This window comes from Perca flavescens, chromosome 11 (genome assembly GCF_004354835.1).
Source record: "Perca flavescens isolate YP-PL-M2 chromosome 11, PFLA_1.0, whole genome shotgun sequence".
Classification (NCBI taxonomy): domain Eukaryota; kingdom Metazoa; phylum Chordata; class Actinopteri; order Perciformes; family Percidae; genus Perca; species Perca flavescens.
The window spans coordinates 13833874-13861455 of record NC_041341.1 but is presented as its reverse complement, the minus strand read 5'-3'; the positions used below and the strand labels follow the sequence as shown (position 1 = coordinate 13861455).

Here is a 27582-nt window from a genome sequence, read left to right as displayed (position 1 = left end):
GTTTATATTTACTTGTGCCACTTTATTATGCTTTATTTGTGTTTTCTTGTTGCATCAGTCAGCACTTGTACAGTACATGTTTGTGTGTTTTATTTGTTTGCATCTATGCTTGATATGTGTTTGTATTTGTGCTTCTCTTTGTACTTGAGTGTGTGTTTGTGTGTGTGTGTGTGTGTGTGTGTGTGTGTGTGTGTGTGTGTGTGTGTGTGTGTGTGTGTGTGTGTGTGTGTGTGTGTGTGTGTGTGTGTGTCTACAGGTGTACTCTGTGTCCCTTGTGGACCCTCAACATGATTAGGGGTCCAGCAGGAGTCTAGGAGCAGGGAGCAGCAGCACAGAGGAGCTGATGGAGGCTTGAGCCTGGAGCTGGTTTCTATTGTCCCTGGTAATTGGATTTGGTCTGGGAGGAGAGATGGCTGCCAGTGAGAGGCTCCGATCATTAGGTGTGAATGAGATGTGTGGTGCCAGGGATGAACACACACGCAGATTGGTATTATGCAGTTCAACAATGAAATACACACACATGTACACACTGAATTTGCTGTTTTCATTTCAAACACAATTCTTCCCAAATATGTTTTCAGATGATTTTCTAAAAGCTCACCTCCACACTGAGACATTTAAACAACATTTCAAACATTTCATGAAGAAAGATTTTTCAGACTTACTGACCAATTTTTGTGTGCAGAAAACTCACTTCCTTAAAGCAGGTTTAAATAAAACTGAGATAAGTCACCATGAAGTTATTCCTCTAAATTAACCTGGTCCTGTTCAGATTAGTTTACAGGCTTAACAGTCTATCACTCTAAAGGTTGATCTGTGTTTAATTTCAGTGCTTTCTCCATTGTCAGACTGTCATAAGCGGAATAGCCTGGGTTTATTGTATGTGCATTGGCATGTTGTCCTTTGTCCCTTCACTTACCTGTAGTGGCAAACTGAAAGTTTACAGCTCTGTTTGAATGTATTTTGTACACCTGAAATTCCAGGTAGGTCATTCCGTCTTGATTGCACAATGGCCAAAGGCGCTCAATGCACTACATCTTAAAGAGGAACTCCACCGATGTTACACATCAAAGTCTGTTTACCGGTGTTGGGGAGTATTACTGCATATATATATATATATATATATATATATATATATATATATATAAAAAAATAAAAGTCGTATAAAGCCTTTTGTAGCTCCAGAGGGAGCTGTGTGAAGTATGATATACTACCTACAGTGCCTTGATAGTTTTGATTTGCAGCAGTTTATTAATTTCCCTACCCATTCAAAAGGCCATACCCTGGATCTACTCTGCTGCTCTGGTGTCACTCCTTCTAACTGTAATGCATTTAACCTTCCCATCTCTGACCATAAACTTATCTCATTTAATGCTAAGGTGACACTGTTCAAAATAAAACTGTCACGTACAATCTCTTTCCGCAACATTAAGTCCATTGACCCAGCAGCTCTGGACTCTGGTATTGCCAATCTTCCCAACATCGACTTCACATCCACCCCTGATGAACTGCTCAGTCATTATGATTGTGGCCTACACCATCTCCTCGATACCCTATCTGTAGCACCCCTATAAAAAAACATTCCAAATAATCAAAGTGATGTAAAGCAAAACAGGTTATTGAACTCAATTGAATGTCAATTCCTTATGATTCATAATATATAAAAGAATGAAGTAATGCACAAATCATGAAATAATTCATGCATTAATTCATAATTTATGTACCCTTCCCGTAAAGTGTTGCCATAACTTTAGTTCAAGCCTGTGGCAGCAGTTCCAAATAAGTCGTTTAGTGCCATGCAATGAAAAATACCTTTCACAAGTTCAGTGGGTGCATTTTCCAAAAGAATGTTTTAATTCTGAAAAATAAAGTTGGTACCCCACGAAACTCACGCATTGTCTTTTAATATTATTTCTTAGATATGTAGGCTACATACCAATACAATTCATGAATATTAAACTGAGATACCCCATTATGTTGTGAGCAGTAGGCCTACGTGTGCTGTTGGCAAAATTGTGTCTAATCTGTCTGTGTCTATGTCTGACCTGGGCTGGCACTATGGTCACGCGCAAAGTGTCCCGGTTTTAGTTCCGGAAATCTGGTCACCCTACATTAGCTGCTACTAGCAAAACACACTCAAATCTCTGTCCGCGATCGAGCGGCATTGTGTGCAAAAATGTATTCCATATTAACTTCAGATGAACTTTGGAATGTATAGCCTACTTTTTCACAAAATTGTAGATTTTCCTCCACATTGGAAGTGCATTAAGAAGGGATCTTTTAATGGCTAGTAGGCCTATTAATGGAAGGAATGATTAGAGCAAACAAAACCTGTTTCACTGTTCAAAATGGTTGCCCGCCTGAAGACAGACTTAAGAAATGTGTGAATCTATCCTTTAATCAGTTATAAAAGCAGCTCTCTTTCTCATAAAAAAAGTATTTATAGCATAACACCCAGTTAAATATTGACCATGTTAAACCTCTGTTTCTATAAAGATTTATAATGCAGCTGTACACAGGTTGCAGATTATTTGCATATTAAAAATAAACCTGTGCTTTTGTTTGTGTGCATGCATTTACAACTTAATCTCAGCGAGGGAGAAACATTTACTGAAACATACACATACAAGCGCAGTGTTTCCATGGCAACCAAGCAGCCACTCTGCTCTTCAATAGAGGGTGAGTGAGTCGAGGTAGATGGCTATTGTGTTGTGTGTGTTTGGGGGGTCAGGGTGGCAGTTCGAGAGGGGTTACAGGGGGCAGTATTAAACAATGCACTAGACAGATGAAAGCACTGCACATCCTTAAATCTAATCATAATTTAGTCATCACTAGAAGATGGCATGATCAAAATAAAGAAGGAAATAGGCAAGACTGACAGGACAGAAAGAGACCTGAGTGCATGAATCAAGGAAAGGGGGATGTGAGATTGCTGTTAGATGGAAAATAATGGAGCTTCATGGACAGAGATGGTCTTATTCCTAACGTTGATGCTTATTTCTTGCATTAATCCCTATATTCAGGCACAGGCACTCAGCCTAAAAGGATTTCTAAAGCTCAGACGCAGCTCAGTCATCACCAATACCTGCATATTCAGTCATGCCTTTTCTTATGTAAAATTGGGACTGAATGGAAAGTTAAAAAAAAGCCAAAATATAATAAAATGTTCTATTATCAACAAAAATGTTTTCTGGACTCACTGGAAGCAGAACATTATTTGTCCATGAAGAAATACTTTGTTGAATAGAATGAATGTCAAATACTGCAATAAGATGTTCCCATCTTCATATATTTGCTTTTGCTGAACATGTTTCCAGAATTATTAAATTCTGAAAAAAAGAAAAGAAAAATCAGAAGAAATTACCATTTTCAGAGACATGCAGTACTATTATCCTGCAACAATGCTGCATAGAGTACTCGGTAGAGCCCATTAGGGTGGCCTGGTCCTCCTCTCCTTCACTGGGGAGAACTTTTGAAACAAATTCAGACAAAGAGCATTCAGAGAAAGGAGGAGGAGGAGGAGGAGGAGGAGGAGGAGGAGGAGGAGGAGGAGGAGGAGGAGGAGGAGGCCTTTCTCAAATTAAAATATTTCTTGGATTGAAGCTATTTATAATCAGTAATTTGTGCTAAAGTTTGAAATAATCAAATTAACCAGCACACACATACATATCCCTATTTAGTTAAGCTTTTCTTAAAGCCAGAGGAAAGGGTTAATTCTACCTGCAAACAGATATCTCATACAGATCGGTTCAATGAAACTGCATGTCTATGATATTGGAGGTTGAAAATATTGATTCAGAAATATGTGTTATTAATGGGAAAAAAAGGCCTTTATTGTCCACATTTATCAATTCAGCCCTTGTTGGAACACAAGTTGGAGGAGAATTATCTTGAATGATGTTTCTCTATACTGACACGTTGGGCTTTGGGGCAGCGTTAAGCAGCCCATTAGGGGGAAACTATCTCCACCTCTGCTTTGTCTCACTCTCCAGTCCTCTTCCCATCTTGGTCAGATTCGTCTGTAAAGACGTGTGTCACAACCTTTCTTTGTGAGACTAAATAAATGTACCACCTCCTGCTATCAACGTTGGTATTGGTCATGCCTTTTCGGGATTGTTATCTCATTTCATGATAATGAAAATAATAGAAATACCCTGTGTACAACATGATTGCCTTATTACAGAACACATTGGTAAGAGACAGAGAATAGGTGTTGGGAAAATGTAAAAAGATTATAAGATTCAGTAAAACCTTTTTGATCCCTGTGCAGTCATTGGGTCATTATAATTAAATTGAAATTAAAGAGAACCCCCCCCCCCCAAAAAAAAAAACAACAACACAAGAATAGCTTAGCATAGGCCTATTAGAAATGAAATTAAGTCAAAGGGTTTTTAAATTTAAAGAATTGCTATATAGTAATGATGCCAAACTCTAGTAGACCTATTCCTCACTGTGATAATAGTAATAATAAAAAGATGAAATTACATGTAACAATGGTGCTGATGTCTGTTGTTGTTTTGTTTTGACCTTCACCATTGAGGCTGTTGTTGATGTGTTGTTTTGTTTGTCATGTGTGCCTTTTTTTAATGATATATTAAAAAGGAAATTTGTTTCACTTGTTTATTTATTTTGTTTTACTTTCCTTATTCTGAGGAAGGTATGTTCAGGGCAAAATATAAAAAAGGGAAAGAAACATGGAAATGTGATTCTTGCATAAATAAAAAATATAACAGATTGTCATGAGTTGAGTTTTAATAATTTACTGAATTATTTCACTATATACTGTTCTTTTCTGTATTTATTAATATGCATTTAATTATTATAAAATATTCTTTATATCTTTATTGGCTCGTAAGTACCATACTTCTAAAATGTACTGATGTCCAATTCGCGGAACCTTTATCTTGTAGCTTCAGTTGCTTTCAGGGGACTTTATCGCTGACGGACTGTCAAAATGACATAAACACTGTAAGGTGAGTCTCGAGCTGTGTTTTATTGCTTGTTAACGGCACCAGTTTCACCACAATGTCAATACAGATCCACCGACACATGATGGCTAAGACGTGAGTGAGCGAACAGTTGTATCTTGTATCAAAGTGACATTGATCAAGGATGGAGAGAGAGGCTAGCGTTAGCTGCTAGCTAACTAGCCCCCGGCTCACATCACATTAGCTGGGGATAAAAACAGGCCTTATTCAGTCATCTTTCAGAGTAGGTAATCTATTTTATTTATGCCGCTATATACTTTATGTGTGTCGTGATAAACGGGTCAAATGAACGAGGTAGCTTACGTAGCAAGTTAATGTAGCTATCAGAAAGACTGACCGTGGCTTCACCTCTGTCAGTGTTTACTGCTGAGATGCTGACTGTGTGTTTATTGATACAGGAACAGAGACAAACAAACAACAGCGCTGAGCCTTGAACCCTGTTGTTTTTCATTTCTGGTTGCTCTTAGCCATATTGAACTCAAGTATCATCATTGTGTAACGTTACTTTACTCCAATCAACCATTTCATGTATAAATATATTTATATATATCTATATCGTATTGTTTACAAATAACAGAAACACTTGACTTGTGTAAAGACAATGCATTTTGTTGGTCATTGTGGCTATTTATATATACTATACTACTATATGTACATAATAGTTCTATGTTTATTTAGTTTTCCTTGTTTTTAGCTGTATGTTTGTCTATCGTCTTGTACATTTTTCTGTGTGTAAGTACATTGAGAGCAATTTTACACCTGAGTCAAATTTTTTTGTATGTGTACACACGCTGATTCTTAGATAAGCCAGCCTTAGAGCTGAGGAACAGGGTTAGGTTCAAAGTCTTAATGTAAGCTTACTACTTTCTATTTTAAAAGTTTAAATTACATTTTAAGGTGTGTTGTCATTCCAGCTTTTAACACCAAACCAAATATCAAAACATATTGTTGACTTGAAGTTGTATGTAATTTGAGTGTGAACATGTATACAGCATAGTGAAAATATAAAGCAACATACACGTGTATGAAGTAGCAATACAAATGGGGTTGTGTGTGTGTGTGTGTGTGTGTGTGTGTGTGTGTGTGTGTGTGTGTGTGTGTGTGTGTGTGTGTGTGTGTGTGTGTGTGTGTGTGTGTGTGTGTGTGTGTGTGTGTGTGTGTGTGTGTGTGTGTGGATGGCAATAAGGTGTTCAGCAGCCTGAGAGTAAGACTTAATTATACATTTTAATTAAGCAGTAAACCATATAACCATTACCATTATGAGCTTAAAAGGCAGAATTGATACAATTGTAAATGGTAAATACAGCTTGAATATGAGTTCAGGATAGCATAAAAGATGAAAAGGTGATCAAATATTTGTTGTGGAAAATGTAGGGCAACCGGAAACCTTTTTTTTTCCTTTCATGTGCATTATATTTCTGGCCTACCTAAAAGTAGAAATCATTTTTGTTTGAAGAAAATACTGTATAGCTCTCACATAAAATAAAAATGTATTTTGTTGCACATGAATCTGCACAAAAACCCAAACAGATGTATCCTTGTTACAGACCCCCACATAGCTGTCCACATCTCAGATTTTCTTAATAGTTTAAATATATTCAAATAATGAAGTATATCTAAAAAGTCAGTTCAGGCTGATTTTTCAGGCCAAATTAGATGTAACCTATGAAATGCTAACCCTAGGCAATAACTATAATGGCGTTTTTCCATTACATGGTACCTGCTCGACTCGGCCGCGGTTCCCCGTCCTCCTTTTTCCATTGCAGATTTAGTACCGCCTCATGCGTGAGGCGAGCGCGGCTCGTCGTCATAGCACCGCCACAGGAAACTGCCGTGACCTAATGCGACACACACGCAGAACGTCGAAGGTGTGTTGTTGTTGCCACAGCCAGCAGACAAATTTTATTTCAAAAGAAGCTGGAGGCAGCAAAAAAAAACACAGCTGGCTGAACTATATAAAAACGCCAGGACTGTCGCTAGCAGTGATGACGCAATGACTAGTGACAATTCTCTCCGACCAATCAGTAGTCTGCAGGTTTTCACGTCACCTTTTGGTATCACCTCAGCTCGCTTGGAACCTTGACTGAGGTGGTACTAAAAAAAGTACCTGTTAGCAGATAGATAGATAATGGAAAACCCAAAAAGGCGATTAGAGTCGAGTAGAGCAGGTACCATGTAATGGAAAAAACACCATAAGAGTGAAACTTAGGATAATAAAATGAACCAAATCAGTACTTGATTCAGTGATTTTTCTTCCTTCATCTGCTTTCCTTGGGATGACCACAGTCCCTTTATGATACGTAAGACGTAGTTTCAAAAGTCATCATTTCATCAGCATCTAATCTGTGCTTTTCAGGCTATTGTTGCCTGTATTTGCTTGACAGCATGTGTGAGTCAACATGAGTTCAGTGGGAAGCTTGATGAATAACTTGATGATGATGCTCATGTTAGGTCAGAGCTGTATCTGCAGGCAGATGATATCATGGTAAATATGTTGGTGTAATAGTACTGATCAGTGCTACAGTGGACATTTCAGCAAAGCTGCTCACATTTGTGTTTTTGCCACTAATGGTTTGTAATTTATAAAAAGTGACAGGTGACTATAGAATAGATAGAATATTTATTAAAATGTAATGGAGTTTTCTGTCATCTAGGGATTAGTGCAATTTCTCAATCTTATTATTTTTGTTTATCTAATAAAATTGAAACAATGAAACAATTGAGTGGCTCAGCAGTTTCAGTGTAATGTTGGAACTGTTTACCAGCACTAAAGGTCCTGCTGCTATGCACCAGTGGACTGTATGGTCTTACTCGTGTGTATAATGCATATAAGTTAATAAACGCCCAAATTGAATCCATAAAGAGCATTGAAGTTAGTGATATCTACGATAATATCTTCCCAACAAATGATCATCAATAAATCGTGAATAATCAATGTATCGCCCGGCCCGTCTAATTGAATTGCAGTGAAGTAATGGTCTTTAAATAATTCATATGTAGAGAAAAGTAAAACAGACTGAGCTGTGGAGGAGAAGAAAATCAATGAGGGCGAGAGAGCACACATGAAAAAGAAAGCGGTTTAAAGAGAGAGAGAGACAAAGACAGAGGAGTGGAGAGAATCAGAAGAGACAGGCGGTCAGGCAGATGGATGGGAACCCCACCCAGGCCTGCTTCCTCTCTGCCCGCTCAGACCGGTGATAAGCAGCTGAGGAGGAAGTCAAGTATTATTTCATCAGAACATGGGAGGTAGAATGATCGTTTCTGTTTGCTGAGAAGGAATCTGTGAAGCGTCGGCTTCAGTCTAATGAAGATACTGTAGGTGGGTCGGTAGTTTGATGCTTAAAGTTGTTAAACTAGAGGCTTAATTACTTTTCTCTTGGCAAAGCCTCTATTTAGAGTCAGTTTTATGTATAATTTAATCACGGTATTCTCTCTTTCAGCCGTGCTTCCATTCTTTGTTTTTGTTCGGCATGCTTCCTCTTAACCATTTCCTCTTTCCATCTTCTGTTTGTTACAGCCAAGCCGCAAACAGTCTCCATCTGATGACTTCACAGCCACCTGACGGGCCAAAATAACCAGCCCCTTGAACATCTTAGTCTGTGCAGGGGGATTTGACTGTTTTTTCTTGCCCAAACTGTGTGTATCTGGCTAAGTAATGTAGTTTGCCACCCAAATTGGCTCAATTTGGGGGTCCTAGGCTGCTGCCAGTCCTGTTTAGCTCTGGCATTAAGCCGCAGAAGCTTTCCCCCGAGAGAGGTAGTTGACTTTCCTTCCAGAGCTCGAGGCACACCACTGAAAAGGAAGACTGTAACCCTGGATGAAGGCCCTGTCTTGAGGAGGAGAGCAGGACTTGGCTTCAGACAACGTTTTGTGAAGACTGCAAGGCTGCTTGGATCTTTCTTAGCTTGCATTTGACCAGCTGAAAGCCAGTTTGTTTTGTTGGACATGTGGATGCTGCTAACTTGGTTTTTGTGTCCATTTTGGAAAACCATCTAGTTGTGAGACTTGTAGCTCAGGGGACCGGGCACAGCCATGGAGGGTCTTGAGCAGCTTGACGTGGTGGGCGATATCAGCCCGGCTCTTGAGGCCACCGAGGACTTCATCCACTGCATAGATGGGATACAAGGCCAAGGTCCGAGCCGAGCTCAAATCGGGACCCTCCAGCCTTCCAGGAAACCTAAGCAGCTGCAGGAGGTGTCCAGTGCGGCGCTGGGGAAGCTGAGCTCCAGCGGCGTGTGGGGCCTGCTGGCCAGAGAGCAGCCAGAGGTGGGGCCTCTAGGCCTGGCCTGGGCCGACAACTTCAGCGTGTTGGGGCTGGGGATGAGCTTGAGGCACGGCAAGAGAAGCCGAGCGCGCTCCACCAACGACCTGGCAGCCCATACCAAGGAGTGCATAAACAACACTGCCAACTCCTCGACCAACTCAGCCTTCAAGAAGGGACACAACCGGTCCAGGTCGGACGTCAACTACCGGCCGTCTGCATACACCGACAACGGCCTACCCACTGTGGACTGCAACACTCTGAAGAACATGATCCTCAACAACCAGCCAGAGGGTGAGTTCACATAGCAGTGGGAGTGTGATATGATGTAGAAAGTGGCTGTTAGGAATTTGTCAGTCCAAGTTTTTCAGGTCTATGATAGAGCTAAAAAGATTTTCTAATCTTTGGGGTTTAGACAGTTGATCAGAAAGAAGAAACATTTGTGATATTGGGCGATATGAAATTGAATGGATTTAACAAAACAAGCAATTGGAAGACTTTTGTTCACATCGCCTGTGGAAAATATTTGATATTAAAGGTAAAAGAAACGGGGAAATCTTTTCACAGTTAGGTTCCTTGATTAGTCTTTATGTCTTTATTAGTCATTTCATAGCATTTTTACATACAGGCTACTTACTTCCTCAAATTCTTTTCTGGTGGTGATTATGACGTACCATGTGGTCAGAGCTGATACTGAGTACGTGCAGATCCACTATATCACACATATTGACACACTGACTAGAGACCCATGGCAGTAAAACGAGACTTTACCCAACACGATTACACTTTGGTGTTTTGTCTTTGGAGCATAATTTGCAGACGTCTCAGCGGCTGATATAAATGTCCCCAACTACCATCTGCATCACTTATGTGAAGTGGGAAATTTATACGTTTTCTTATTTGGGTGAACTGACCCTTTAATCGCATTAGATTTGCCTAATTAGGCATTTGTGACACGAAGAGACGTATTTGCTTTGACTCCCTAAAGATGATGTCATGTCCTCTGGTGACCAACAGTCCGGTCCCTACCTGTCAGAGACATGCACACCTCCTCCTCCTCCTCCTCTTCCTCCTCTGCTCTGATTGACCGTCCATTCACCGGAAACCTTTCTCAGCCTTTGAGAGGCTTTGGAGAACAGAAGTCTCAGACTATTTGTGCTGCAGATTGGGGCGTATGCTGTACTTATGTTGAAGCATCCTCAGAGAAAGCAATAATGATAGAAGATGATGATAACTTGAAATGACACAGCTGTGCTATGACAGTCAGTATTGAGGCAGAGAGCCCAACACACACACACACACACACACACACACACACACACACACACACACACACCCCATTTGTTTGTGTGTTTTGGTCATCTGAAGGCCTAAGGAGATCCTAAGGGATCCTGAGGGATAATAGCCTGTAATCCTGTCAGCAAATGGACTTAAATGAGGCGAGAGAAGAGGCAACCCAATTACCCGGCCCCTGATACTGGCAGGATTATTTAGTATTAGCATATGTGTGAAAAGGCATCAGGCTATTTAGTTTGGCTCGATGTGCATTGAAAGGAGAGAAGTAGGAAAAGGACTGTAATAAGCAGAAGGCAGAGTGATTTTAGCTCTGCCTCGCTATGTCTCTTCATTCACATTGAAAGAAAAAAAAGTGGCCTGTTTGCCTATCCATAAGTGACAGCTGGGGATGTTTAGATGGTAAATAGAAATAATGATCATCATTATATGCACAATATTCATGTTTATATGTGACCAAAGAAAAGCTGTATGTGTAGCTTTTTATTAAAGCTCATATTTTGTAACATTGCCCACTGAAATTTAAAGGCGGCGTTCATCTGTATGTATATTATGATTCTTGTAAATAATTGGTCTATTTTTGGTTGCACATTTCTCAATGCTTTTATATTCATAAAAGTTCAAGGTCCATGCAAGGAAATAGCTTTTAATGTCAACAGTAAAGAGGTAAGCTTGTGAAAAAAATGGTTAACTCATCAAGTTACATTATGTGCTAAGGCAGTTATCGAGATAAATCAATTCGCCAATCAACAAAATATAAATCACCATGACTATTTGCTGGTTCTGTGCGTGTAGTACACAGTAACAGTACGTGTGCAACAATAGTAATAAAGTAAAGGTAAGTCTCATCTTAGTCGTCCAAAGCAGTTGATTCTCTAATTTTTCCACCAGCCTGTCTGTTTTTTTTGCACCTGCTTCTTTACAATAATAGTAGGTAGACTTTTCGCTGCTTTTGAAATCTCAGTTTGCATCTTCATCATAGTTTTAGCTGCCTAGAGTCAGTCTGCTTTTTTCACATCCATGTGAGTCTTTCTGCTGACTTTGACTGCATTCATGCGTCCTGTGTTTCAATTCCTGTTGCATCTGAGCGCATTGTAACATCATGTATGACACATCCTTTTTTTCCTCAAATTCTGGCCTTACTCAATTTGGGGATATTTAACACACACACAGACTTTAATTGTTGACCGATGAAGTTCTTACTTCCAGAAAAAATAACTCTTAAATTTACCCTTAGATGTAAGTATTTTAAAGTCCAGTGAAACCATGGGAGTCTGTTTGATTGTAAAACGGCATATAATATTTAGATTTTCTCCCTTATCAGTGGGTAAGGTTGCTTGTTTAAGGTCTTGATTGACTTGAGGGCAGTAGTACTGGTTAGTTTGCAGCCCTGAGGGAAAAGTGTTAATTCTGGTTGAAGGCTTGTATGTGTATATTGGACTATTACCAAAGTGTGATGTCAAAACCTACCAGGTGGAGATGAAGGCTAATTGAACAGAGCAGTTTTCCTCGCCACAATGCCTAATTCTCATCTCAACCTTCCGAAGCGTGAAGACTGCCAATCAGCCAGTCTTGATTCCAGCTAAAAGCTTATTTGCATATTCATTTGTTCCTTTAGCAAAAAGGTTTGTTAACATGCAAAGTCCGAGACCTGGAGTGACACCATGTCTGCTGCTGTTTTGATAAGATTGATGAGGCACTTGACTCGCCACCAGAGCTCTGAAGGATTTAGCGTTTTCCTTTTCCCTCCTTGAGTAATTTAGTATGTTACAGAAACAAAATGCAATATCTGCCAATTAGACTGCTCCTAGTGGGGGTTTAATAAGTTTGTGGGATTTGTTTAGAGGATGGCGATTTTTGTTACTTTTAAGAAAACCTGTCTACCCATTAAAAGACGTCTAGATATTAAGGTTAAAACTGGGCTAAATTAGACTGTAAAGTTTTGACTTATGTTTTAGATGTCTAGGTTACATATAACCATTATTTAACTGCATTTCAGTAGTCACTAGTTCAATGTGAAGCAGGTCTTAACTACATGTTGAAATATAGTAGATGAAATACTGTCATAATAATGAATTGTATATGGTCTTCTTGCAAATCATCAAATTAGTTGACTTGCAGACAGCTTATAGAATAAGTCACAGTTTATGAGTCCTTGCTGCCCAATCTTAAGCCCTAAAGATTCATCTGTTTTTCACCAATTTCATATATTTCACATATAACTTGTGTTTTTTGCTGGCCTGCTCTGTGTAACCGGTACTTCTCTCTCTTCCTCTTTTTTTAGTGGAGATTGCAGCATGAGATTGAAAGACAAATCGGACTTTTAAGAATGATGAAATCTTTATCCAGTATTTGGTTTCATTGGGTGCTTAAACTACTGAAGTATGGCAAATATTCATCCACAGGCCACTGGTCACATGTCGTAAAGTTTGTTTTTCGAAACACATCATGTTTGACCTTTCTATGAACTCAAAACAAAAAGTGCATTAAATGGTCTGTAGGTGTATAGACTTCAAATTTTATTTAGATTTTAAGTTATTATAAGAATTCTTAATACTGTCTATCTTATTTAATCATTTTGTATTGACATGCTCTTTTCTTTTTGCTCTTGATTGTGATGCTCTTGGTAATTTTTTTTTTTTTTTTTTTAAGTGCTAGCTGACTAAGGTTTATTAGAGCCTCACCAACACATCGGCAGGCAGATATTGGTTTATCTCAGATATATAGGTACAGGCAAATATAATGGCGGCTATGCAAAAAGAAGTTGCAGAAATACTTGATTTATAAGCTGCATGTAGAATTTCCTTATTCAAGTTTAGTATATTAAACATTTATAGTAATTTGAAGTTCTGCAAAGTAAGAGTTCAAAATGGACTATTATCTTATTATTTACTGTTGCGTACTTTGAGGTAAAGTTGATTGAATGTGAAATATCTTTACATCAGCATATCTACCACAAAATGTGTTTGTGTATTGGCCTCAAAAATCTAGTACCGATTAGGCTCTAATCATTGCTATCATTAGTTTTACCTTCACCTTTTGCCTTCTCCAGTCACATAATTAATTTGGTATCTGGTATCACATATGTGAAGCTTTGGATTGCTGGGGGATATTCCCAAAAAGTAGTGCACATGCTTTGGACATTTTCTGTTTCTCTGAGGGCAACATTGCTTAAATTTCTATATTTAAGATTGTAACACATATCTAAAATAGTGGAAAGCCAAGACATTGTAATAAATAGGGATATCAGACCAAAAAAAAAAGCACAACAAGATGTGGCAACAAATGTTCGTGTGTCTGAACTATCCCCCTAATTTGTGGCACGTTATGTATTTTGTGTTAAACATTTAGTTCAATAGGATAGATTTGTGTTGGCTGGCATCTGAACAAGCATTTTTCAGGCATGACAGTGAATGCAGTATAGCTCATAATAAAGGCTGACCCAGTTATATGTACGAGCAGGGGTAACGCCTGTTGTCAAAGAACGGACGGGAAAAGCCAAAGTAGGGATTGGGCGTCGCTCCGGTCTTCAGATTAAAAAAGTGGCCCCAGTGGCCTCCTTAACAATATTGTGTCTTCCTGCCTGGTGACAAGGAACATTTTAGGAGAAGCACCCACACATGGCTATCTCTTACCAAAATACCAACACTTATGTCAGAGCCGCAAGCCCCCGATAAGTTACCTTGTGTGAGAAACGGGCCCATCTAGATTAAGGTTTTCTGAGATCAATTAGTGGTGTAAGGATTTAGGCGAACTGGGTGAAAAAGCTGCATAATTCAAACCAAGAGGACAAATGATGCAGTTCATTGCAATAGATTCAGTCTTGATGTCCAAAAAAATGTAACTCGCAGTGAACCCAAGTGTTCTCTTAAGTCCAAGCTATAGATGCACTTTTTTAAAGGAATATGCCATGGAAAATGTCTTTTTGTATCTTGCTGCTTCACGTAGCTTGGATTCACAGCAGTTATAGTGGATTCCAATGGAGACCCAGAGTCATGGCAAAAAGCATAAAAATGTCTATATAATTTCTCACATTACCTCTGCAGCATAATACAATTTTAAAATGTTCCAAACACTGGTTCTGTTGAGTGCTGTTGTCTTGGCGTTGCCCTGAAGCTCTACTGGAAACACTTCACGCCAGTATCTTAGTGTCTCTCATGCTGTCAAATTCAATTTCTTAAGTGTATGTTATGTAACCAATTCCATTTCCACATGGATAAAAAAATATGTCAAGAAAACATCAGAAGATGCATGATTGCACAGAAGGATAAAAGATGTACTAATACCATTAGCAATTCTCCTGTATGTGGTTATCCTGAACACACACACCTTACTCATCTGTGTCTCATTTCTCCCTATTTCCCATCCTCCTCTGCATTTCTGTCCAGCTGATAAAAGCAGCAGTAGCAGTGTTTTGAAGCAGGGTGCGATGGAGCAGCGTGAGGGGCCTCGGGGCCGCTGGACACCTTGCCATGTCGAGCTGACACCCTGTGAGCTCCGGCTGTACACTCTGGACAGCAGCGCCAACCGCCAGCTGGGCACCGCCTACTCTCTGTCACACTGCCAGAGCATCATCTCTCCAGCACCCTGCAGCCAGCCCGGCCAGATCACCCAGCCTGCCGATCAACGCACGCTCCAGGCTTTGTTCTTCAACAGCACGCGTCTCCAGCTGAGGGCAGCCAACCAATGGGAGGCCATGGAGTGGCGACGACTGATGTGGGAGAAGGTGCAGGCAGTCAGACCTGGGAGAAAGGAGAACCACCAGCGTAAACCCGGAGTGGAAAAGCAACAGGTCGTCAAGTTTCCTGCACCCATGTCACCGTCCTCGTCGCCCTCTCCATCAGGGCTTGACACCCGGCCTGATGGGGACAGCAACACCCCTACCTCAGCAGAGGCGTCACTCTCTCTCCAGTCTAATTCTTTCATCCTAAGCAGACCCACCACCCTGCCACTGTTCACCCAACGCTGCCAGGACGTCCTCAAAGCCAGTCTGCTCCACCAGCTGAAGGATCAGAACAACTGGCGGCCCTTCAACTTCATCCTGACCAGATCTGTTCTCAGGGCCTTCCCTACCGAGGGCCGTGGGTCTGTGTCCCAGCCTGTTCTTCAGTACTCCCTAGCCTCCTGCTTGGCCGTGCGGCATGATCAGGAGCCAGAGAACAGAGAGACGTGGGCAGAAAGAGGGGACTGCTTCCAGGTAGTTTTTCCCAAAGAGGTACTCAGACTTCGGGCGGACGATCAGCTCAAGGCCCAGGAATGGGTGAAGGCCCTGCGGGAGGCGGTCGGAGCGCAGAGGCCTACCCAAGAACAAGGGGGAAAGTCAGGGGAAGGAGCTCCAGCCCTCCAGGGAGTGCTGTTGAGATCAAAACCACCCAGGGAGAGGAGACAGCGGGAGGCCCAGAGAGCTAAGCGGCAGTCCGTCACTACCAGTTTTCTCAGTATTCTCACCTGTCTGGCTGTTGAAAAGGGACTGACTGCTCAGAGCTTCAGGTGTGCAGGTAAATGACACACACACACACACACACACACACACACACACACACACACACACACACACACACACACACACACACACACACACACTATTTTGTGTCTGTGGTGCTTCCACACGCATACAAACATCCATGCTGTTTTGAGTGAGATACGGGTTTCTGAATGTATCCTGTAACCTTCAGTCTCCGGGTGAACTGGTAAGAATCGGCAGGGCCGTCTACGTCATGGGCCAAAACATTTGGTGTGTGCTAACCACTTTAGCTAATACCACATCAGCTAGCTGTTTCTCAAACTTCGGTCAGTACAAGGCAGGATTAGCCGGGAGACTTCTTCTAAACAAGGGCGCACTTCCAACTTTGTGTGGAATACCTGCAGACGAGGGACATGTAAGTAGTTCTATAGTGTTTTGCCATTAAGAATGAGGTGGCTAACAGCTAGCAGCGCTAGCTTCTAGCTAGTAGTCCTTACCTAGCTACTGCGCATGTGCGACTCCCAACAAAGATGGGATAGAAGTGTGATGCCTCACTCTGTAGCTAAAAAAGAGAGCTCAACACACAGGGTAAAAAGAGGAGCTGCAGCAATGTGCAGTACAACAAAAATATGGTGTTTTTGAAAATTAAACCATGTAAACCTATGCTGGTACAACCTCTAAATACAATTATGAACCTGAAAATGAACATAATATGGGCGCTTTAAATCCTTATTTAAAGGGATTGTTTGGATTTGTTTAAAGGGGTGATATAATGATTATATAGGGTATTTCACACTGTTCCTTAAGGTCTCCTAATAGGGTATGTAACATTGGTTGGGCTGAAATTGTCCCAGGTGTTATTCTTTTGGCCCTTATGCATCCCCTGTGGAATGTCTCTATTTGGAATGATTTTCTTCCAAATATGGTACGCTCATGAATATTTAGATGAGCTGCGCACTGATTGGTTGAGCGAACCACATACACATACATTGGAGACGAGACAGCAGGTCTCATATTTCAGACACTGCAACGTTATACATTGTCTGCTATTTCGTTATTAAATTCACTTCTGAGACTTTTTTATGTGAGAAATAAACTATATAAAGCTCAAATATGGGCCGTTTTACGAAAATTGATGGCTAATTGCAAATTTGGTAAGACGTGTCTGACTTCAGGATCTCCACACAGTCTGCCCCTGCTGGGCTTCATACCCAGGGAAAAGTCACTGTTTCTGGGTTACTGGACTACTGGGGTTCCGCAGACCTGGCCGGCTGCCAGCTGCCGGCATAACTATCGTATATTTACAGTTTGAATTTTGTCATGGCATGTATATCACAGCTACCCTAAGGTCTTAACAAAGCTAACACTTTTGTCTGATTTCAATTTAAGGCATTTTTGTGAATTTTAGAGGTCTTGTTAGGAGGAGGCAAGCTACCTCTCATTGATTGAGCTCGATCCAGCTCACTCGCGGACAAGAGGCGTTTATTTCCCTGATCGTTTGTTTAAATAACACACACTTATCCATATTAAGAATAACTGTAACCTGTGGTAAGAGATTGTGGGCCAACAAGCTCTCTTACCGCGCTCTCACTCACACACACCGGCCATTTAGCATGAAAAGGGGAGCTGCAGGCCCTGGAGCGCTGTCAGGGCAGCAGCGTTTGGTAGTCCAGTAACCCAGAAACGGGGACTTTGCGTGGGAATCGAGCACTGCGGGCTGCCGGCCGTGACGGAGTGAGGCTGCAACCCACGCAGCACCGGCCGCTGAATTCCAACCCACAGTCGGGGATAATAACAGATGTGAGGGTCCCTAAATGTTAACCGAAGCATTGAGAACATTGTAAGTGTACAGACAGTTTATTAAAAAGATAGTTCATAAAGACAGTAGCTCCCAAGACGGCGGCCGCCTGTATACGAGAACACGACTGTCTTTATAATCTATCTTTCTTCAATCTTTTTCTCAATGCTTCGGTTAACATGTAGAGACCCTCATTATGCTACCGTTGAAGTGTGTGGATATTTTGAGCCTTTTTAGTGGTATAAATAGCGATTTGTTTTTACTTTCCCTGTGCCCCAAATACTGGCGTTGTAAGCTAATCAGTCGTCCGCGCTAGCTTATTTCAAGCTACAAACCCATTCGATTAGCATGAAAACGTGTCCCAGAGAGCGATCGAGTGGGTACACATCTGTTATAAAGGTTCGTTTTGCGCCGGAATTGTCCTTAAGATGATTAAAGGCAAGACGGAGGCTCACTGACATACTTTAAAATATATTTCAGCATTTTGTTAATTGCTAAAAATATAAGCAGGAGAATGTTATCATTGCAAAGTGTTCAGGCTAATGTCTTGTGTTTATTCTACAATACTTATAGATGAGCTGTTTGATTTATAATTATTAGATCATTTTCACTTACCCTGCTGTGCATGAACATAGCTGTTCCTCAATTTGTGTGTTTCCCATTTGAATGGTCAGCGTATGAGGCGGCTTACATTATGGCATGACCTATAGGCTTTAGCTTCAATTTTAATGAAATTATTCTCTAATGGGTTGTATATTATGTCGTGGATATATCCCTCGAATGCATACTACAGTCCCCTTTGTCTTGCTCTCTCAGATATTTCACCTGTTCGCCAAAAATGACTAATTATCTCCTTGGGAATGTCTGACACCGGTGCATACATACTGTAATAGACGTGCCAGGCATGAAAGCTTGTCAGGCGTAGCAACGGTAACTAAGGAGGGCTGGGCTTAGCGAAGGGTCAATTAGCCATCTATCTCTACATAGTTGATTTCTCGCATAAAAAAGTCTCCAGAAGTGAATTTTGTGATAAAATAGCAGATGAACAATGTATACAATTACTGAGATCTGCGTGAACTATTCAGAAGACTACCTGATCTCAGATCAGTGGTGTAGGCTATGTAAATGTTGGGGCGTGACAAAGATAGAGACTAGAGCCAAATAAGGAGGAGCCACCGAGTTGACGTCAACTCGGTGGTTCGTTGAGATTTGCCCGTTTTCAGAGGCAGTTTCAAATTGTGAGATTTGCAGAGGAAAGAGGTGTCAATGGGATTTTGAGGTTCTATGTATGTCCTAGTTACCCTCCAAACTGTCGTTATTCAACTATGACAAGGTAAAATCGGTTTTGCATTCTATCACCCCTTTAAAGTGGGGTTGTATGATGTACTTATCCATAGTCAGTGTAAAAAATTTGTTTTAGCAACCTAAAAAAGGCCCACCTTAAAAGTTCAACATCGATTTAAGTGTATGCTATATTTAAAATATTTTAACAGTTCAACCTTGCTGTCAAACAGCCCTGTGGGGGGAAACTGAAGCCATTATCTAGGCTCTTGTCAAAGCCACTCCATTTATAAAACCCCTAATTTTACCTTGCAGAACATGCGAGATGCTGGTCTAACGCTGCCTCTATTGGTTAGTTTGTTAGTTTTCTTAATTCCTAACCCTTTTGAAACACAGAAGTCACATAATAAACAAAGGACTGTCTGACGACAAGGTAAAGCAGTGTATTTATTCTAAATATAGTATACACTTTAACACTCTTTAAATGCATCTACCTATTCGAGTTTCTTAGTATTTAGACCCTTTTTCATGTCCTGAACCATTACAGCCTCTCTCCCTCCTTTGTTATCACCCCTGTTAGTCTCCATACCAGGCCCTTGGACAGCCCCATAAATGGCAGGCGGTGCTTTTGCTCTCCCTGGGTGTGAAATGTGGGCTTCCTCCCTCTCGCTCTCTCTCTCGCTCTCTCTAGGAGGGCTTTGAATAATCACCGTTCACCTCCCTTTTTTATTTGTAACAACTGGCTTATTAATGCAGGGGCTGTTTGAAAGGCCAGCTGAAACGGGAACAAGGACAGAGGCCGTCTGGGGGCAACTGATGATAATTGGTAGGCTTAAAGCACGGGAGGAGAGGAAAAATGGATGAATGAATGAATGAGAACGAATGAAAGCAGCCTGGGGATGCTACAGTGGTCAGGCTTGATCGTAGTTGTTTGATTGAAGGGTTTCTGGGTAAAGCTGGATGGGAGGGACAGCTGGATATGTCCATTTTCTATACAGAGCACACCTCTGCTCACACCTCTGCTCAGACCCAATCCTTTTTGTCTCCCTTTCTTTATATCTCTCATATATTTGACTCTCCTTTTCCTGCAGTGTTACTTAGAATGTTCCTTTCTTTTTTTCCTTTCAACACTTCATTCAGACCCACAGCTTTTCCTTCTTTTTGTCTCCCTTTCTTCCTCTGTCCCTGCTCTCATATATTTGACTGTATCCCTTCTTAGTGTCCTGCAGTGTTACTTAGAATGTTCTGAAAAAAAGTATTTTACACCCTTTCAATTCAAGGCCTAAAATTGCACTAAGTCTACTAGTTATTGTTGGACTTCTTGTGTCTATAATTTCATTTTTGTGGGGGGGGTTTTAAGTTGGAAAATTGGTCTTTAAATTTCATTTTCACCAGCATTAAAATTAGAATCTAAAATGTAACTGAAGACAACCTATCTCCCTCTTTACTGTTTTTCTATCCAGGAGTGAGTGGATTGAAAGAAGAGTTTTGCTGATATTTTGGGTCAGTGATACATTTTCAGTAAAACTTAATATACTTGCTAGTCATTGCTAAAATTATTAGTTAATTGTTTATGTATCAATCGAAAGTGCCAAACATTTGCTGATTCCAGCTGCTCGATACTGTTGTAAATGAAATATCTTTTTGGTTTATTGGACGTCAACTTGAGCTCTGGAACTCTTATCACGGCCATTTTGTCTATGACGGAATATTTATTAGAAAATAATCAACATATTTATTGATGACAAAAATAATCATTGGTTGCAGCCCTACTGGTTTATCACTGTCACCCGTCTGTTATGATTCAGTTTGTTACACTATTTGTTGTACAATGATTATTACTGTCACTCTTAAAAATGTAGCTATATATTGATAAGCTGTTTTTGAAGATTTGAATCTTCAATAGGAACCAATGTGCTTGGGGCTGAGTGCCACAGACAGGGTTGGGAAGTATTTTAGAGACGGACTAGGGTTTCTTTTTTTGCCATACTTTGTTCAACTGAATCCAACCTAAAATTTTATTTTACGTGTATCGCAGACTTGAGTGCTGAAACCATTTAAGTTGATAAACCAAGTAGTTGATTGTTTGTTTTGGGCTTTTCATGGGATTTGTTGAGAATTTGAAAAGTACATAATGTCAGCCTTATTTTTAAACTTAGCACAATATTCAGGTCAGTAAGTGAATGGATCTAGACTTGATGCTTTGGTTGTTATTGTCTATTATTGATCAATATTTGCAGAATAGGACCACTATGCAAAGTGTGGCATGGGTCTTAAGGCCGTAGATAGCCAGGTTTACACTTCTATTGGCCCTCAAAACCCCATAAGACTAATTCATCAAAAACATGAATCTTCTGTTGTTTACCTGAATACATATCGGATTATTCATATATGAAGCCACTAATCTAAACGAGATCTTTTGATGTTCAGTATCCTACTTCCTACTTTCTTTTCCACAGGTTTCTCTTTGAACTTGTTTCAAGTCTGCCCTCTGCATATGCATACTACGTCCCATCCATACATATCAAGAGATTGGTTATTTAACATCAAAATGTAAAATGTATTCAACTAATTACAGATGGGATGCTTTTTCTTTTTTCCTTTTGAAGGAAACTGTTAGTGTTCGTTTGAAGAGCGTGTATCACACACACACACACACACACACACACACACACACACACACACACACACACACACACACACACACACACACACACACACACAGAGACACACAGTGCAAAGTGTGTCCTCAGGTTTGGTGACCCCTGTCGTTGCGCTGGAGCACATTCTCAGGCCCCCAGGCTTTGGGTGAAGTGGAAATCAGTAGATATGAGGGAATTGAGGAAGTAGGAGGTAGTCTCACATCAAAAGATAGACAGTCTCTCTCTCTCTCTCTCTCTCTCTCTCTCTCTCTCTCTCTCTCTCTCTCTCTCTCTCTCTCTCTCTCTCTCTCTCTCTCTCTCTCCTCCCCACACACACATACACACGCTTGCTGTCTTAGTCATAGTACTCTCCATTTGTGCACATTTTTTTTGGTGTTTGGTCGGTGTAAATGAGACACATCAAAGCTTAAGATTCTCTTGTCTTTTCAGTTTTAATACACACACACACACACACACACACACACACACACACACACACACACACACACACACACACACTCAGAGGTGTGGTGGTTTAAAACCAGCGGCGGGCAGATGAAAGCGCAAGCCCCTTTTTTTTGCCCTGATGCCATCTCTCTCTCTTTCTGTATCTCTATGTCTCTCTCTCTCTCTCTCCACCCTACACTCACCCCCGGGCAGGACAAAGTGACCCTCTCTCACTACAGAGAGCTGTGGTACAATCGGTAGACCTTTGAGCTACCTTTGAATTCCCATTCATCTTTTCCCTCTGTCCCGCTTTCTCTCCTCCCAGAAAGACCCATAATAGATCAGACGAGTAGAGAAAGCAGTTGTCTCTATGTGCTGATAATAGAGGAAGTAGTTAACAGCAGAACGTAATAATAGTACACTAAAATTATTCATGAGGGCTGGAGTAGTTGTGTAACAGTTGAAAATTGAAAAAAAAAAGTAGTGGTTGCAGTTCAATGTTTATTTCTGAGGTCATAGTTAAAGGGGGTGTCGAAGTGGACTACATTATATTGAGAGTTGTTTTTAATTTTTTGTCTTTTCTATTTACATACGTTTGTGTGTGTGGGGGGGAGGGGGAGGGTTAGAATGTTAAGTACATCCTAAAAGTAGACTTTATGGCAGAGCAGTTGTATTGGACTGCTTTAGACTATACAGGTATACCTAATAAAGAGGACACTGAGTGAGTATATACTTTATTTCCTTGTACTTTTTATACGTATAAACTTATATACTTTTTATATGCACTTACAGTATATACTTGATGTATTAACACACTTGCTTAATACAGGACACATATAGGGCCCTATCTTGCACCCGGTGCAGTGCAACGCAAAGCCTGACGCAAGTGTCTTAGACCGATGCAGTTGTCATTTTCCCGTCCAGCGCCCGTGTCGTTTAAATAGCAAATGCACCTGTGCGCATCATGGGCGTGCTGGTCTTACAGGGAGGTGTGTTCAGGTGCATTCTTGGCTTATGATCGCTCCATTGACCAACAAAAACTTGGTCTAAAGTCAATAACGCAGCATTTCCTTGTTCTTTTAACAGCGCATTAGTAAAATGCAACTAGGCTCGTGCACAGCATGCTCACACTATGCTTGTTCACTAACAGGAACGTGCAGCAGCACACAAACATGCAAAAGATTAAAAATAAAAATATTACAATGTGAGATAGTATTAGGATATGATCTGCTTGCACGCTTTCACTTCACCCACGAGCAGATCAGTTTCCTTTTCTGAAAATCTCTCCTTCCTGCTTAGCCAATCCGCCATCATAATAGCAATGCGCCAAGGTACAAACACGCCTGGCTTTTAAAGGGAATGGGAGATGACACTCTGATTGGTTTATTGCATGTTACGCCCAAAACACACCTATGATTAATTAAGACACTAAGTACAACCGTTTTTGTTTGGTGTTATTTTATCTTCTTCCATAGTCCCACATGCATAATCTGTTGAAGCTTTACTACCCTTTTTTCCTTATTGTACAGAGCTCATTATAGACTCCCTCAGCTTTGATAGAAGTACATTTGCAGGATCTCTATGTGTGGGTACGTGTGTGTGTGTTCTCTTCTTGTCTCATGATATAGAATTTGAGGTTAAGGTTAAAGGTTGTTATTTAGTTTGCAAATGTTTTCAGGCTACAGATGTATGTGTCTTTGTTCCTCTGGTCCCAACAGCAGCAGACCAAAATCAAGGCCACAGTTGGCCAGAAAGCCGGCCTGGTGGTCAGCTATTTCCTCGAAGTGACACAGTGTTTCTCTGACTGTTGACCATCCCCTCTGCCTGCTGGCTCCCAACCAGTGGACTGTGGTTGTTTTTGAAAGAGTATCCACCCCAACAACAGCATGAACTCACTGCTGTAATTAGCCTACAGAGTTACACACATGTATTCGATCACGGGTCCTTCAATGAGATAAGACTTTGTTGACTTTTCGTCATGTTATCCACAAGCTATAATTTTATCCAAAGGAAAAAAAACAAATATTCATTGTTTAAACTTTGGAAAGGGATGAAAATGGATGATTTATAGATTGCTGCCACGTTTGGTTTCGGTAAAGTGTTTTAGGGATATAGGGAAAATGGCAGAAAGTATCGCAATCGGAACAGCCAGCCCAGACCACATCTGGAGGTGGTCTGACTCACACTGTGATCAAATGTCTGACGGATATAAAAGCAGTTTGTACAGTTTAGCCACATTCTTTCTCACAAGAAAAATATTCAAGTTAAAAGGAAACCTAACTCAAGCTAGCCTTCAAAAAGTTCCAGACAACCCTGTCCTTGGCAAAGGGAAAGTAAGTAGACCCCATAGAGAGACCAATATGAGGTGCAAGACGAGCATGTGACTGAAAGGGGCTGCTGAGTTAGCACCAGTGGCAGAATGTTAGCCTCGTTAGCTGGGCTTCATCGGTCACTCGTGACCTAGTCTTGCATTGCCAGACCCTCCTCCACAGTGCTGCGAAGGAGGGTCTGGCAAGTCCACACAGCATTCCGGGATGGGAGAGAAACGTGCTCTGGTTGATTGGCATTCCACTAAACCAATAACAATTGTCTTGGGCGGCGCTAAGCACCGTAAGGAGCAACGTCGCCTCTGTAAAATAGCCTCGGGAAGGAACTTGTTTTGGTGGATGTGTCCGTTAAAAAGTTGTTTTACTCGTACAACAGAAAACTGAGATTGGACATATTCTAGCTAGCTGTCTGGATTTACCCTGCAGAGATCTGAGAAGAGGTTAACCATAGTCCTCATAAATTGACTGGAGGTTAAATGCCATCACAAAGGAAGCCCAAGGCAGCGGATATCTGGTTTAAATGAGTGAAATCTGGCGCAATTTCCGTCGGCAACAGAGCAATCTGGGACCAGGCCCCAATGGAACCTGCAGATTTATTTTTTTATTTTTTACACGTTTTTGCGGTGATCCTGAATGAAAATCTGCGGAATTTAGCGGACTGTTTTTCTGCTTGGGGTTGAGATGTGTTAACATTCTGTGTAATTTAATAAAAAAAATTATATATATATATATATATAATGTTTTTTTATCTGTAGAAAATTCTGTGGAAAGTTTTGAAGAATTGTGGCCCTGCTCATTACCCTCACCTTGCACCCTGTAGCGTACCTTACATAGCTTCCCTTGGCACATCATGTTTATAGACAAGTCTGCCAGCCCAACCCACCTAATTTGCATAATGAGAATGGATCACAATGTAAGCAAAATCCAGATAAATATGACTCTTATTATACCAAGTGTAATAAGGTTTATAGGCTTGTGATCCAGTGTCAACACGAGCTGGACATTTTTCATTTGAAAATAAACTTGCCAGTTCTCGCCGTAGGATAAATTATATAAAATAGATGCTGTGTATTTTACACATTTTACAAATATTACCTGAACCATGTCTTTTTACTTATCGACCGCCATTAAAATCAATACCGATATATTTCTAATAAGCTTAGCCAATATACCAACATAGACGAGTCTGCATTGGTTAAGCAGAATACTATTATATTCAATAAATATGGATGGCCAAAACTTCAAAAATAAACTCAAATTGTAATTAACCGGGATTACCATTGTGGTTTTGGACTACTGCACGTACAAATCAAACAATTTACTTCATTTTAATTCACTTTCAACAAAGGATGAATCCATAATTTATAAATAAATCAACAGGTTAATTGATAGTTGGGGCATTCCTTTCGATCTTTATGATGTTTTTTCCCTACATGGTAGAGAGTGTCAGAACGTGGATTGATTCAACAAAATGAGCAACCATTTGGGAAACAGGCCCTCAAAGTTAACCCATATTGGACAACCACACCTCTTAAAGACACAGAAATCTGAGTTTAAACTTTTTTGCAAATTAAGATTTAAAGAAGACCTATTCAAATGTTTAGGTTCATACTTATACTTTGGGTTTCTACTAGAACATGTTTACGTGCTTCAATGTTAAAAAAGATGATTTTTCCTATAGACCTTTTCCACAGCAGACCTGTTGACATGTCATAGGAAATGCACAGGTGTATTCAAAACCATTAATGATGGCTGCATAGCAGCTTAGGAGAGGTCCTGGTATTGTGCATGCTGACTCACTGAAATAGCTTACTGGGACACTTGATGGAATTGAGCCATCGTTAAGGTTATCAATTTCAGCTGTGCTTTTCCTACTAGGACAAGGCAAGGCAGCTTTAGTCGGTCCCTCCAGGATTTCTCTGCCTTTTTTTGAGATTGTTGCAGCCCAAAATGGCTGATTTCGCAGGAGCTTTTGTAAAAAATTGCAATTAAAGTTGCGATGTCTTTTGTATGTTTGTTGCAATGAAGTTGCGGGAGACAGTGAAAGTTGCAAAAAAGTTGCGATTGTATAGTTTTTTTAAAAATAAAAAGGAAACTTGTTTTGGGGACAATGAAACTACTCTGGGCTGAGTTTTCCTAGTAACCTTACCAAAAAGGCTCAGGATGCTGCAAATGTTGGTATAATATGAAAATGGCTGGTGGATTTAAGACAAAAAGTAATGAAAGAAGAAGAACGAAAGAAGAAGAATGAATCAAATGTGAACATATGTGTCAGTGGCTTGTTGGTCTTTACATTGTTAGTTTAATTCCTAACCTGGCCTGGGACACACATTCATACGGTTTGATAAAGTACTGACTTTAACTTATCATTGCACTTACAATAACGAGTGTAGCTGTCCTCAATTTAGATCATTGGGTCATCTCATCTCCGTTTTTTCCTGCATCGTGTGTGTGTGTGTGTGTGTGTGTGTGTGTGTGTGTGTGTGTGTGTGTGTGTGTGTGTGTGTGTGTGTGTGTGTGTGTGTGTGTGTGTGTGTGTGTGTGTGTGTGTGTGTGTGTGTGTGTGTGTGTGTGTGTGTGTGTGTGCAAGCGTGGCAATGGACTGAGTCCATGACTACACCAAGATTTCTGGCTTTGTCTGTTGTTTTTAACATTGTCATTTGAAGCCGAGTGCTGACTTTTAATCGTTTCCTCTTTTGCTCCAAAAACAACCACTTCAGTTTTTTTCTTCATTTAATTTAAGAAAGTTCTGGCACATCCAGTTGTTAATTTGTTCAATGCACTTACTCAGTTTATGTATTGGACTATAGTCCCCAGGTGATAAGGTTATGTAAATTTGTGTGTCGTCCGCATAACTATGGTAACTTATTTAGTTGTTTTCCATAATCTGAGCCAGTGGAAGCATGTAGATGTTAAACAGAAGAGGCCCCAGAATGGAGCCTTGGGAACTCCGCACGTCATATTTGTATGCTCAGATGTATAATTACCTATAGACACAAAGTAGTCCCTATTCTTTAGGTAGGCTTCAAACCAGTTTAGTACTGAGCCAGAAAGGCCAACCCAGTTTTCCAATCGGTCTAG

At 40.6% G+C, this 27582-nt stretch overlaps 1 protein-coding gene across 6 annotated transcripts in view; it reads left to right on the top strand.

The window, feature by feature from the left end:
• Positions 1–4906: 4906 nt before the first annotated feature.
• plekhm3 (pleckstrin homology domain containing, family M, member 3) overlaps positions 4907–27582 on the top strand; it is a 47548-nt gene continuing 24872 nt past the window's right edge. For 3 of the 6 annotated variants that reach the window (XM_028591102.1, XM_028591108.1, XM_028591107.1), the window contains exons 1-3: positions 4907–4973; positions 8506–9543; positions 14931–16040. In XM_028591102.1, the coding sequence (XP_028446903.1) occupies positions 9021–9543; positions 14931–16040 (1633 nt within the window). In that variant the 5' untranslated portion in view covers positions 4907–4973; positions 8506–9020. The other 3 variants (XM_028591103.1, XM_028591106.1, XM_028591105.1) reach the window with 3 other exon arrangements.